Raw genomic sequence first — 13,292 nt, forward strand, 5'->3', positions numbered from 1 at the left:
CTATCCCTCCCACCTTGACAGGCCCATCCCATCCCCCTTCCTTGGTAGAGAGTGACATTAACTTTGGATGGTGGTGAGCAAGGTCACACGGGTGAAAGTATACTGTAAACCCAGCTGTGGTCTCTATGTTTGATGTAATGTGGAGCTGGGGATATGGCAGGATGGGGCCATCTGGGTCTGGTAGGAGGTTCCCTGGAAAGGCCACTGTGTCTCCTTTGGCCTGCATGGTGTCCCAATGGCCGCAGCGAGTGCCCTGCCTCTGGGACATAAGAAAGCAGTACCACCTAGCAATTATGTGCAGGGGCCTTAGCAAAGGGTGCTGGCCTCAAATCCTGACCTGAACATGTGAGCTCTGGGATCCTGAGCAGTGAGTGAAGACCGAGGCTGAAGCCTCACAAGACCTCTTGGCCCCGTGAGGACTCCACGGGGTCCCCTTCAACTCACCCAAGGGGCAAGGTGCCTGTTAAATCCTACAGCCTCAATGAGGCAGTACCTCAGGGTTTTAATTTTCCACTTGTAAAATGAGAATGATGGGAGACTCTAAGAGGACAAGAAGTAATGCCTCTCCAAGGGTTTGGGCCAAATCGACTCATGAGTGGGGCCCCTAATGTTTGCAACTGCACAGCCCCAGGACTGGTCTGCATATGGAAGAAACCCCCTGATTGGGCTGAAACATGTATCCTTAATGTCCAGGGTTCATACCTCTGATAACGTCTCCATTACTTGGTATTTTAGGGGCCATTTTGCTCAAACTGGGCAGGGAGTGGGGGGAAATCACTGCCTCTGAACTCACGCACACGCCTTCCCCAGGGTGGATTTCTGTGCATACATGACACAGGAGGTGGGGCTGGGGGGCCCACATGGCCCTTGTATAGATGACACATATGTTCTTCTTAGCTGCAGCTGAGCCCAAGAGAGGGCATGAGGGATCCAGGGATGCTGGTAGGTGGGGAGTGGGGTAAGGAAGTGAGAAGGGGGTTAGCATGGGAATAGCAGTTGGCGTCTACGTTTGCTGCTGTGGAAGGTGGCTGCCATGGCCTGGTCAGATTTGACTGCTGCTTGCTCACCAGGCCGCTGAGCAGGGCCCAAGCCAGCTACCCGGCTGCACCAGTGAGGACGCTTGGCCTTCTTGCCCTGGCTCACTGCCAGCTCAGCTCAGCCAAGAGGACTGTTTTCTGAGAGAGCCGTCTGTCGCTGGCCTGGCAGAGAGGCAGGCAGCAGGCTGATGGCTGGGGCAGACCTCAGGCCGGGGAGCCACCTGTCCTGTCCAGCCGGCTCCTTGGCCTGGCCCAGCCTTCATAGCCTTCCCTTTAGGTTCCCAGGCAGAGCTACCTCTCCCATCAGACTCCTCAGGGTAGGGCTGCGTCTTTTCCCTCAGACTCTCCAGGGCAGGGCTTTGTCTCCTGAAAGCTCTGGGGCTGGCATTAGGGCCCTGGGACCAGTAGCCACCTGGCCTCCCTGACCCGTGCCCTGTCCCCAGCTCAGCTCCTCCCTGGTGGCGGTTTAGATGACAGTTAATGCTGGCACAATGAGGTGCTGGCACCAGGCACAGTGTTCGGCAGGTGAGCTATCTTCATCTATCCTAAACGTTATGGGCACTAGAGCACCTGCTGCCTGTCTGCAGGGGCCATGAGAGGTGCTACCTGCTAACAAGGGCTGTGGTGCCCAGAGGCTGTGGCTACAGGTTCCTTACCCCTGCTATGGCCAAGATTGTGGGGTCATGACATGGAACTAGGGAGATGAGCATGGGTGTGTGTGTGTGTGTGTGTGTGTGTGTGTGTGTGTGTGTGTGTGTGTGTTTCACGTCCAGACATTTCCCACTCACCCCTTTGACTCTGCAGACTCCAGGCTCTCTCAAGTCCCTGGGCTGGTGTCAATGGTGTAACTGTGTGGGCATGTATGTGGGTATACCACTGTCTGTTTCTCAGAGATCTCAGAGATCTGCATGTAGACCTACTATGTGCTCTTGGCATAGGCAGGGCCACACTCAACTGATCATGCAGTGGACTCCAGTCTAGCCCCCCAGGCCCAAGGGTTTCCTCTGTGCCTAGAAGTGCTCAGTACCATCCTCCCCATCTCAGCAGTAAGAAGACTGAGACTCTCATCACTCTGTCCTCAGGGCACCCAGCTGTGTACATGGACAATTGATGGGCAGCACTGAGTCAAGCACAATTGCTTCTGGCCTAGAGGAGCCATGGGTGGGACATTGACCTGGGGGAGCCTGCACTGGGAGCCATCTGTGATGGGGGTATCAAAGGCAGGTGCTGTGGGCAGTGGTGGCCAATCCTAGGGTTGGAGCCAGAAAGAAGAGTCCTAGGAAGTTAAGTGGAGAGGGAGGTGTTGCCCTTCTGAAGGAGGTAAGGGCATTCCTAGGAGAAGGTCTGGCTTGTATAAAGGGCCTGAGTTTGACACTGGGCTTGTGGCACGGGCTGGGTATGTGCCTGAGTGCTGGGGAGGAACATGGCTCCTTGTCTGTCACCTCCTGGAGGGTGCTGGGAAGGACATAGGTTCAAGGGGGGATAGGGGCTGGCAAAGGACAAAAACATCATCTTTTCCATGGCCTCAAGTCTCCATATCCCAACCTCCCCATGGGTACCCCCCATGGCCAATCCTCACCCTGGCAGCTCTCCCCAGCAGCCTGGGTGGGGCTAGCTGGTATGTGGGCTAATAGGCCCATCATTAGCACTGATGCCTTTCAGCCTGGCAGCTGGACAGGTAAGTGCTTCCGGGGAAGAGAAGGATCCTGAACTTGGGAAGGAAGGGGTGCCCATAGATGCACCCTGCTCAAGATACCAGTGGGACAAACAGGAAGACTGATGGACTAGTGGGGGTGGGTGATGAGCATTGAGCAAAAGAGGCTGGGCCCAGCTGGCCCTGTGGTCACACCATAGCTGGGGGCATCTCAGGTGAGGCCAGGGAGAATGGGGCCAGTGAAGCCATCTCCTGCCTCATCTCAGGCCAGGAGCACCTAGAGCCCAAAGGCTGCTGTGGCTACAGATGCATCCACACTGTCACCAACCTGTACCTACATGGCCTGATGTGTGGACCGAACCCTTCACACATCAGGCCTGAGCTGACAGCCCCAACACCAGCCAGTCCTTTGCCAAATGGGGAAACTGAGGCCCAGAGAGGGGCTTGCCCTTGCTGGGTGCTATAGGAACTGTGACCAGTATGCAGGAGTGGGTCCTCATGCAGTACCTATCTCAGCAACCCTTGGACACCCCTGGCCCCTGGGCCTTCCTTCCGGTAGCACCCACCCCCTACCCGCCCTGTGGTGCCCACTCTGGCCTGGGATAAACTGTTCCTGTCTCAGGGAGTAGCTGAAAATCATGGGTCAGGGGGCCAATATGATCCTTGGAAATCTTAGGTTTTCTGCAGAGTCAGGAAGAAAAAACAGGTTTGGGGCAGAGGAAGCCTCTTCACCTTCCTGTTTGGGTTCTGTACTGGGAAGATGAGAAAGCCAGGCTGAGGGCTTTCCTTTCCTCATTCCCTGATTCTTTCATTCCCTCTCCTGTGTCTGCTTTGCACACCTGTTCTGGGCAGATGCAGGGTGGGGCAGGGGTAGGAAGCATTTATCTCAGAGACAAAGCAAGGGCCAGATCAGGAGCAAAGGGTTCTAGGTGCCCAGAGGGTGGAGTGGCTGATGAACAGGGAGATGGGAGCAGCCTCACTAGGAAGAGGCATGACAAGCTGGGCCTTCAGGAGGAACAGAGGCCATTCTGGGTGGAGGGGACAGAAGAGGCCCGGTGTGAGGTGTTCAGTGTGGGTGGAGCACGGGAGGAGGAGAGGGAGGTGGGACATTAACAAGAGAGTTAGGGATAGCCAGATCCTGAGGCCTTGAGCACAGGCTCAGGCTCGGCCTTGTGGGGAGTTGCCAGGGTGGAGTTATTTGCAGGTGGGTGCAAGCCCGAGTGGCCAGCGAGTGCAAGTGGCTGCTGCTGTGCGTATTTCTGATCAAGAGGCTGAGAAGGCACGAGGTCCATTAATGGGTGGTGGTGCTGGAATGGAGAGGGAGAAAAAGGCCAGCCCCGTGCTCCCAGGGATGGGGGACTGGTCCAGGGAATCATTAGCTCATTTATGTGTTCACTGCGAACAATCTGTTACCCTCCAACCCCACGCGAGCTCCTGAGGGCAGCACCCAGCACCCACTGGGCAGCAAGGGAAGAATGCTATGGTGTGGGCTCAGGTGGCCTAGGGATGGGGACAGAGAAAAGGAACAGGGTTGGGGGCCTGCATCATAGGCATGAATCCCTCAATACCTGACAGTCCAGATGTGACTCTCTGCCCCCAACAGGTAACTTCAGGTAGGCCTGACCACTCTATGCTTCAGGGCTTTCATCAGTTAAGGAGGGATAGCGATCCCTCCTGCCTCCTAGAGGTGCCAGGCTCAGAGCTGGAGTGAGTCAGGGGGCTGCCCAGATCCCTTATTGACCCCTGGGTTCCAGGGGCAGCTCTTGGTAACACTCCCTGCATTTAGCACAGAGACCACCAGGAGGCGTGGCCCACATGCCTGACTGGCTGTGGAGGACACTGGGATTGCTGCCAACTAGAATGGTCCCTGAGGGGGCCACCATCCTTGGCATCAGGGCTTCCCTGGGTCTGGGAGGAACCCTGTCAGTCTCTCTTCTGGTTTACTGTGACCCTCTGACAGAAAGAGTGCAGGTGTATCTAGCCCCATCCCAAATCAAACACAGCTGCTGAAATATGTGAGCATATTTCAGCATATGTGGGTTTGAGGTGCCGGGGCTGTGGGGGTTGGGGGGACAGTTGGTGAGGCTTTCCTTCCCTCCCCCACATTCTGGTCCTTCCATCCTCAAGAAGAGTCCTGCTCGCAGCTTCTTACGCCTCCACTTAATGGGCACCTGAGCTTCTCCTGAGCTCTTCAGGTGGAAGGAGAGGCTTTTGTGGCAGTGGCAGCCTGGTCCCTGATCCCAGCCTGGGGGCCTTCTAGGAGACAGGCTGCTGCGCAGACAAGTCTGGGAAGGGGATAGGGTCCCCTTCCTCCAGCGCCTCTTCTAGGTCTGTATATTAAAGTCTGAAAAGTCCTGGAGTCAGGAGGCATCTTTGCCCCAGGGGCTCTCCAGGAAGTCTGGGCACCCCCTGGTGGTTAACTAAGGATGTCAACTTTGGAAAGCATCACTTCAGAGCGACCTTTCTGTCCGCAGGGGACTCAACAGCTCCTCCTGGGGTGGAATGAGAGGTTCATATCTGCACTCTGTGTCTCAGCCCAAGGGGAGCCTCAAATGTTTGCTGAACCTGGACAAAGGTTCCTGGCTCCACACAGAGCCCTTCCAGTGGGTTGGGCAGCGTCCCCCCACCTCCTCCCCTGCATCCATCCTTGCTGGGGGTGAGCAGGTCCTAGGGCCTGAGGAGGGCACTGCAGTTCTTACCTTGATGTTGTCCTGCCAGCGGTGGGCTTTCTGGAAGTTCTCTGCAGCATCGGCCAATCTCTGAGGGACAGAGCACAGGGAGGTCAGAGGCTGAGGATGGTTTGTGGCCAGCCCAAAGCCTTATCCATCTCCAGCACTTCCCAGGGCCAGGCTGGCTCAGTGACTCCCTGAGCATCCTGCCAGACCCCTAGACATTCTCCAGCTTGCTGTGGGAGTCCATCCCCCCAATAGTGGGCTCCCACAGGAAAGGTGAAGCCTGCAAAGAGTGATCCGAGCGGCCTCTCAACAAGACTTCCTGGATTTCAGCTCAGCCACATCCCCTCCCACAGGACCCAGGCCCTGGAGTCAAGCCCACTGATACTCTCTACTCACCACAAACCAGTAAGACCCCAGAGCTAAGAGGAAGACCTTCCCCAGCCAAAGATGAAATGCCACGAGTGACAGAGTGCCTCGCTGATACACCTTTGCCCCCAGCTTGCTCAGGACACAGCAGGAGGTACCCATAGCCCACCCCTGCCCACCCAGGCCCACCACCACTGTCCTTGTCCTAGCTTTCTGAGTCTCCTCCAGCAGGGCTCTCTAAGCCTCTTGTCCACACAAGCCTGGCCCATCTTTGGGTGCTGGTTCCTGTGGCCTTCTCCACTGAGGCCCCTGTGCCTGTGAGGACAGCTGTCTGTCCAGCCCATACCTTGTTAGCGAGTACACCTGGGGCCAGACTGTGGAGACGTGTGGAGATAGAGCCAGCCCTGCTCTCTCATAGTCCAGAGGGGAAACACAGAACCAGGCAGAACAAGCAGAGCAGGAGTAGCTGAGGTGCTTCTGGAAGCTCAGTGCTATGGGAACTTCCCTTCCCTGAGCCTCAGGGAAGGCTTCCCGGAGGAGGTGCTGGAACCTGGCTACCCTCTGGGCCTAAATCCTGGCTGTCCCAAGATTCTTATTTTGTGCTTCCATGGATCCTGCCCCTTTAGGAAATCTTAAGCCTTCTGAGGACAGGACTGAGCCTGGCCCTGTAGTGCCTCCCTTGGAGGTGAGTGTGGCAAAGTCCTGTTAATCATAATGATGACTGTCACCCTGAACAAGTCAAGTACTGCATCAAGCCCTCCCTCATGTGTACCTGTCACCATTCACAATGTGCTTGGCATGTTCTCCTCAGATGAAGATACCCAGGGATGGAGATGGTGAGTATCACCAGGTCACATAGTGACTCTGGGCTGGGCTGGGGCCCTTACCACCGAGTTTGCTTTGCCCAGCCCAAGACCAAGGTCTGAAGGCATTCTCCACAGGGCCCCCCATTCCCCAGGGAGGGATAGAGTGGTTCTTTGCAGGATAGAAGGCTCTTGTCCCCAAAACCCCACCCTACATGACCCCATGAATTGAGCAGTAGGGTCCTGCCTTCTGGCCTCCAGCCCCTATTCAGAGGCTTGTGGCCCCTTGGTATTCAAGACAAATGTTCCCATCCATCATTTCAGCCTGATGGTTTGTGGGCCCTAGAAAGGAGGTTCTAATAAAGTCTGGCAGCTGCCCATCAGGGGGAAAAGAGAGACCAGCCTTTCCTTCCTTCCAGCATGGAAGCGTGTGGTGGTGGGGCCTTGTGGTACTCCCTGCAGAGCTCCACCATTTGGGCAGCATTCCACCCCCAGGGCTGGCCATGGTTAAAGGGGTTGTCCAGAGTTAACTCTACTCCTGCTGGTCCTGGCTCCCCCTCTTCCTCAGGCTGAGAGCATTGAATGCTGGGAAGGCTATGAGGTTGGGGGACCTGGGGGCAGGGAGGGACAGTCCCTTTCAGAGTCAAACCCCCTCACTTCACATTGCTGAGCCCCTCCTGCCATCCTCTTTGTCTCTTTTTTGTAGGTTCTCTCCTCTGCACACCTGTTACTGCAGTGCCTGCTTGGGTGGGCCTCACCATGCTTATCTGGTTCAGGGACCATAGGTCTCTCTACTCCTAGATGGTTCCCAGGTCTTGCATCTAATCCTGGCCCTTTTGGAGCTCCTGAACACTTTTTTTAGGGTAAAGCTGCAGGCCCACTGGAGCTTACAGCACCCCCTCTGGGAATGAGCCCATCCACCTTGTTACCTACTGTCCCCTACATTCCACCCTTGATGTTAACTCAAACCACCTACTGATGACCCCCAGCCTAGGCTCTTTCCTCTCTTAGGCTCCTGCGTCTTCTCTTGCCCTTCATTAGCTTTCTCCACATAGTACCCGAGGCCTTCAAAATGTGGCTCTGAGCACATGGCAATCCTGCTCCCCCCCACCCCCGCCCTGCTGCCCCAAACCCTTAAACCCTTTGGCAGCTCCCCATGATGCTGCATATAAAAGGCAAAGTTCTCTTAAGGCCCCAAGGGCTCCCCTGAGCCCAGCTCCTGCCCCTCCCTTTCCATCCTGGGGCCTCCTCTCAGCCTAAACCACAAACACCCCTACCCCGACCAGAGCCCCTGACAGATGAGGCCCCTGATTTACAAACTGGTAGTGCCCTTGCGCAGAGGACGTTATTGTGTGACAAATATGGCTAACCCCTGTTAATAGCGCTGACCTTGCAAGTTCAGCACCTGGCCTGGATGGAAGTGTGTGAGCCTAGAGAGCAGCCCCCACGGCTACACCTCAAGGTGCGTGCCCCCCTTCCTTTCCTTACCTGGTGGCCCACCACCTTCCCAGGGACCCCAGACCCCTCTCAGAGTGGGCCTGGAGCCACTGTCATTTCACGGAGGATGAGGCTGGGGCACATGTGGAAACAACCAGATCAGCTCCCTTGCCACAGAAAAGCCACAGGGTTGATGGGGTTGTAAACACCAAACTGACACTAGCTGAAGTCTCTGAATTGGCCATGGCCTTGAGGCCATGTGCTCCAGCCCCTACCTTCCCTGCTGGCCAAAGGATGCCTGCTCCTTCATCCTCTCAGGGCTTAGTTCTGACTCTGGGATTCACAGGCCTCAGGAACATGGGGGCTGATGGCCCCTTGGGCTCCCTAGCCTAGAGGCCAAGGTGATGGAGACCCAGGGAGAGAGGGCCCCAGCCCCAGGAGTCCCACGGGCTCAAAGGCCCAGGTCAGCCCGCTGACTCGTGAATAACGGAGTTGCAATAGCCACAGTGAAAGGATTACTTTTAATCTTCAATAACGATCAAGCCATTATTATTTTTTCGGTGTTACAGATCAATCAGTCCATCCCTGGATGCTGGACGTGTGGAAACTGCTAAACATGCAGGCCTGGTGGTGTGGGAGGAAGGGCTGAGGCAGTTAAAAGGGGTCGACCGAACAGGCTATGGCTGCATGTGGCTCTATGGGCCCCAAAGTGAGAGGGGAGAGGACTGAGCATCCACACAGCAGCACAAGAGGCCCCAGGTGGGGGGGACGCTGGACCCTGGGGCCTTGGTTTCAAATCCTAGCTTCCACCCACAGACCTCAATTTCTTGCCTAAAAATTAGAGATGGTAACCATACCTACTCAGAGTGTAGTTAAATTCTTGGTAGCCCCCTTGCTCCAAACCCCAGAAGTTGCCCCAAAAGCCCACTCCCCAGGGATTTCTCTCACTGCCTCTGAGCACACACAGCCTTTGCCCTCCTCTGGGCACGCCTGTTATCTACTCTTTCTGCTTGGGACGTGTCAGACTGTCACCTCCTCTGGAAGCCTCCTTTTGTCCTTGTCCAGCCCATGGGCTCCCTTCCCTTCTGTCCAGAACGCAGCCTTGTGCACCTGTCTCCACAGAGCCCACAACAGTCAGGCCTGCTCGGGGTTGGCTAGGAGGCAGCTCACAGACCTCTCTCTGCCCTGCCCGAAGGTTCATTCTTCTCTTTCCCTCCCACTTCTCCCAGGTCCTCCTGATGGCCTGGGGAAGAAAGGATGGGGAAGGACACGGAGGCCCAGAGGTAAAGGGAAAACCTACAAAGACTGCCAGCAGTGCAGGGGCAGGGGTGGGGATGTGGCTTGCCTGTCTGGGAGAGATACGTTCCATTCCCATCTCTGACCCTGAATGTCTGTTCCCTGGAAGCAGCTCCCTGCTCAGCCACCGCAGTCCCTGGCTCTCCTGCTACCAGGCTCCTGCACATTCTGCTCCCTCCTTGTGCAATCTTACCCAGACTCCTCTAGCCTGTTTCATTCCTTCGCCCTTGAGGCTAATGCCACATTCTTAGACCACATTCTCCTCCTAACCACTCCTTGGCCCCTGCCAAGCTCTCACTTCTCCCTATCATGGAACTCAGAGAAGCATCTGCTTTTCCCCTTGAGCTCTGAGCTTGGTGAAGGCTATATCTGGCAGCTGTCAAATTTACAGTCACCTGGCCCTTGGCACATAGTAGGTACACAATGAACATCTGATAAATCAAGGTCATAATATCTCTGAACCTGGGTAAAGAGCTTGAGTCTGGGTCTGCCTGGCCAGCTGTGTCACCCTCAGTGTGTTGTGTATCCTTCCTGAGTCTCTTTTCTTCATCACATCCTGGAGCGGGAGGGCTGCCTTTGAGGGTGATGTGCTATGAAGTTGCTGATGGTGGCTTGCCTGGCCTGTGATGTCTCCATCATCGCCAGGGCGCTGGAGGAAACTGTGGTGGGACTACTGAGCAGGGCTGCTCACAGCCAAGTCAATCATGATAACAGCGGGCATTTCAGAGGCAATTATCAGAGAGTTTCACTTAACAATCAATTTCCCTTAGCTCCGGAAACTGTTCTTACAGGAAAAGGCAAGAAAGTGGAGGACCGAGCGGTGGACAAAGCTCCCCTGGGGAGCAGCTCCCTCCATAGATACCTTCGAATTTCACTAAGTTCAAAGTCTTTCAATTTGCTGTGGAGCCGAGACAGACCATGACCTGACATAAGGGACTTGGGGCCATGGTGGGCGCCTCTCAGAGGCCAATACCTGGAGAATAGGGCCCCACTGCATGCTGGGAGGGGTGGGCTTGGGCCTGGATCCCAGAGCCCTTGGGATTCTTCATCCTCTTTGAGGGCCAGCTCCTCCCTGCAGGCTGGTGACCCCAATTTTCTTCAGCCTCCTTCCCTACCCCTCTCACCTGGAACCCCTCCCCCATTGCTGGCCTAGCCTACAAGGACCTGGGGAGCAACTGCCCATCAAACAGGATTTGTTTTGTGCAGCCCAGAGGGAAAGAGTGAACAAGTTTTTTGGTCTTAATTAGTTATAGTTACTCTTTCTTCCAAGAGGATATGAGAGGCTTAGGATAAAAGGCCCTGAACCCGTGGGGCACACACAGGATACTGAGATCTGTGTAGCTGGGGGCTGAGCCTGGCAGAAGCTGTGATGGGGGCTCTGAAGTGGAGGTGGGGGGGGCAGCAAGCCCAGAGGGAAGTCCCAGCACAGTGTAGGTGTCCTGAGAACACTGCCAGAGGGTTGCAAGGAAAGTAATGACGACAGGCTGATACCAGACACTGTCCCTGGAAATACCTTGGGCCAGGGCTTCAATGACTGGCATCGTTAATCCATAGATAGGTAGAGGATTGTACCTCCTCCTCACCCTCCCCACTCCATCCCTAGCAAGACACCTGAAAGGTGGATTCTTCTATTCCTCCTCTGTAAGGGGACTGAGCATTAGTGCCACTGCCCTAGGCCCCTGGTGAGGAAGTGGTAGAGGAGGCATCAAACCTAGGTCTACTCACAGGGCTGGATGGTGAATATCCCAGAGAAGGACCAGGGCTGGATGGTGAATATCCCAGAGAAGGACCAGGTCTGGCTGGGTGGGGCCTGGCTGGCTGGGCCCAGGTGCTCCCTACCTGCTTCCCAGGTTTCTTTGCTCTTTCCCCAGCAAAGGGGATCAGTAACTGGACTCCCAGATGTTGCTCTGGGCATACCCCCCAACCTTTGTGTCACTGGACCCAGACCCTGGGAGAGGGCAATAAGCGCCAGGGTGCCCAGAAGTCTCCGCCACCCTACTTCTCCCCCCACCAGAGGGCCCTGTATTAGCTCTGTATTGTGTACTGATAGATACTAAATACAGATTTCCAATTTCCAGAGCTGTTATGGTCTAATGAGTAAATAATATACATATTTAAAACTGTCTAAAAACATATCTGCATAATTAAGATATCTGCATAATAATGAAGGAGGATGCAGCTTAGCAAGGAAGTTGCTGGAGCCCCAGGGCTGACAACAAGGGTAGATGTGCCGGCCGGTGAGCAGTCCTAGTCCTGTGGGTCCCTTCTTCCTGCCACCTCAGCCTAAGTGGGCATTTGTCTGCCTATGCCTAAGCAGGTACATCATTGCCAGGGACTAGGAGAATCCTAACTTGGCCTTGTCCTTGCACAACCTGTGGCCTGGGGAAGGCTCATGTGTGGGTGGACATGTGTCGTGTGAGCGATGGGTGTCCTGATGACTCTGACTGCTCAGAGCTTTACGGGCACAACCTCATTCACCAAGACCTTCTGAAGATGGGTCCTGTCCTGATCCCTGTTTTGTTGGGTTCTGAGGGGTGAAGAGAAGTGCACCAGCATGGGCAGAGCAGGCTGATAGGACCCATGACTTATACATGGCAGGTGACAGAGAGACCCATGGCTTTGCCTTCTTGTCAAATGCACTGCTGACACAGGTACCTCCTGGGTGTCACCGGCACTCAGCCCTGCCCTCCCAGCCTCTCTACCCCTTATCTGAGGAGCTTTTTTTTTTTTTTTTTTTTTGGCTTTTTGCCTTTTCTAGGGCCGTTCCTGTGGCATATGGAGGTTCCCAGGCTAGGGGTCCAATCGGAGCTATAGCCACCAGCCTACACCACAGCCACAGCAACGTGGGATCCAAGCCGTGTCTGCAACCTACATCACAGCTCACGGCAACGCCAGATCCTTAACCCAGGGACCGAACTCAAGACCTCATCGTTCCTAGTCGGATTCGTTAACCACTGAGCCACGATGGGAACTCCTTCCGAGGTGCCTTCTTACATTGCTTCCTGCCTTTACCCACACTGGGCACACCTGCTTCCTGTCTCATGACGCATCTGCCCCACGCATTCTGGATTAACTGCTTCCAGCGTAAAGATGAAACAACAATTGAAACAATGAAAAACAAATAAATGAGGAGTTCCTGCTGTGGCATTTCCACAGAGGGTTAAAGATCCTGCATTATCACAGTTGTGGTTTAGGTTGCAACTGCTGCTCAGATCTAATCCCTGGCCCAGGAACTCTGTGTGTCACATGGTGATCAAAAAAGGAAGCACAAACAAACACCTAAAACCAAGACCAAAGTTCCAGCAACCAAAACTGCAGGGAAAACAGCAAACACTCTGAGCTGCAAAGGGCGCTGGTAGAGGGGGGAGCCATCACGTGAGCCTGCTGTTGTTGGCAGCGATAGACAGGCTCCCTGACCTTTTCCCTCACCAGCTACACTCGTCCTTCAGAAGTTGATAAAAAAAATTAGTAAAATGGATTTTTTTTCTTTAAAAAAAAAGGTCAGAATGCATGTAACAGGGAAAAACTCATTCGAGTTTTGGTTCCCCTCTGGAAGGGGCACCCGTCTCTCCACTCCCAGGCCTGGGCTTGCTCGCTCCCTGTGGGCATCCTGGCCTTGGTTATTGATTCCTATGCCCTCTTGGTCCCACCTGCAAGGAGCACCCTGTTTTAATTTCCCAGGAAAAATAGGAAGAATTGAGGGCTGGTTTGTGATGGAGATGTTTTGGAACCTAGTGTCTGGAGGATTGAATTTCAATCCAGACAGGCTCATTCTGAACATCTAAGGATGGTTGCTAGCTTGTATTTTTCCATGGGAAGACATTAAAAACGTTCTGCCCAGCCACCAGAACTATTACTGGTATGTAACCACAAAAGTGGAATTTTCACATCAGGAGTAGGGAAGCCATGTACTCTGAGACCCTCCTTCCCAGGAAGCAAAGGAGGTGAAGTGGCACTCAAGCCATGACAGAAAGTCCACTGGCTTCAATTATTTAGTTTTCAATGGGAACTGCGGTCAATAAAA

At 54.6% G+C, this 13,292-nt stretch overlaps 1 protein-coding gene across 15 annotated transcripts in view; it reads right to left on the bottom strand.

The window, feature by feature from the left end:
- Positions 1 to 13,292, bottom strand: part of CACNA2D2 (calcium voltage-gated channel auxiliary subunit alpha2delta 2) — a 143,751-nt gene that overhangs the window by 27,629 nt on the left and 102,830 nt on the right. For all 15 annotated transcript variants that reach the window (XM_084988220.1, XM_084988218.1, XM_084988219.1 and 12 more), the window contains one exon: positions 5,391 to 5,450. In XM_084988220.1, the coding sequence (XP_084844346.1) occupies positions 5,391 to 5,450 (60 nt within the window). The remainder of the gene's footprint in view (positions 1 to 5,390; positions 5,451 to 13,292) is intronic.

The sequence above is a fragment of the Sus scrofa genome, chromosome 13, assembly GCF_054392235.1.
Source record: "Sus scrofa isolate SSC_HxYL_T2T_F1_AM1 chromosome 13, Sscrofa_HxYL_maternal_Yorkshire_Landrace_v2.0, whole genome shotgun sequence".
Taxonomy (NCBI): domain Eukaryota; kingdom Metazoa; phylum Chordata; class Mammalia; order Artiodactyla; family Suidae; genus Sus; species Sus scrofa.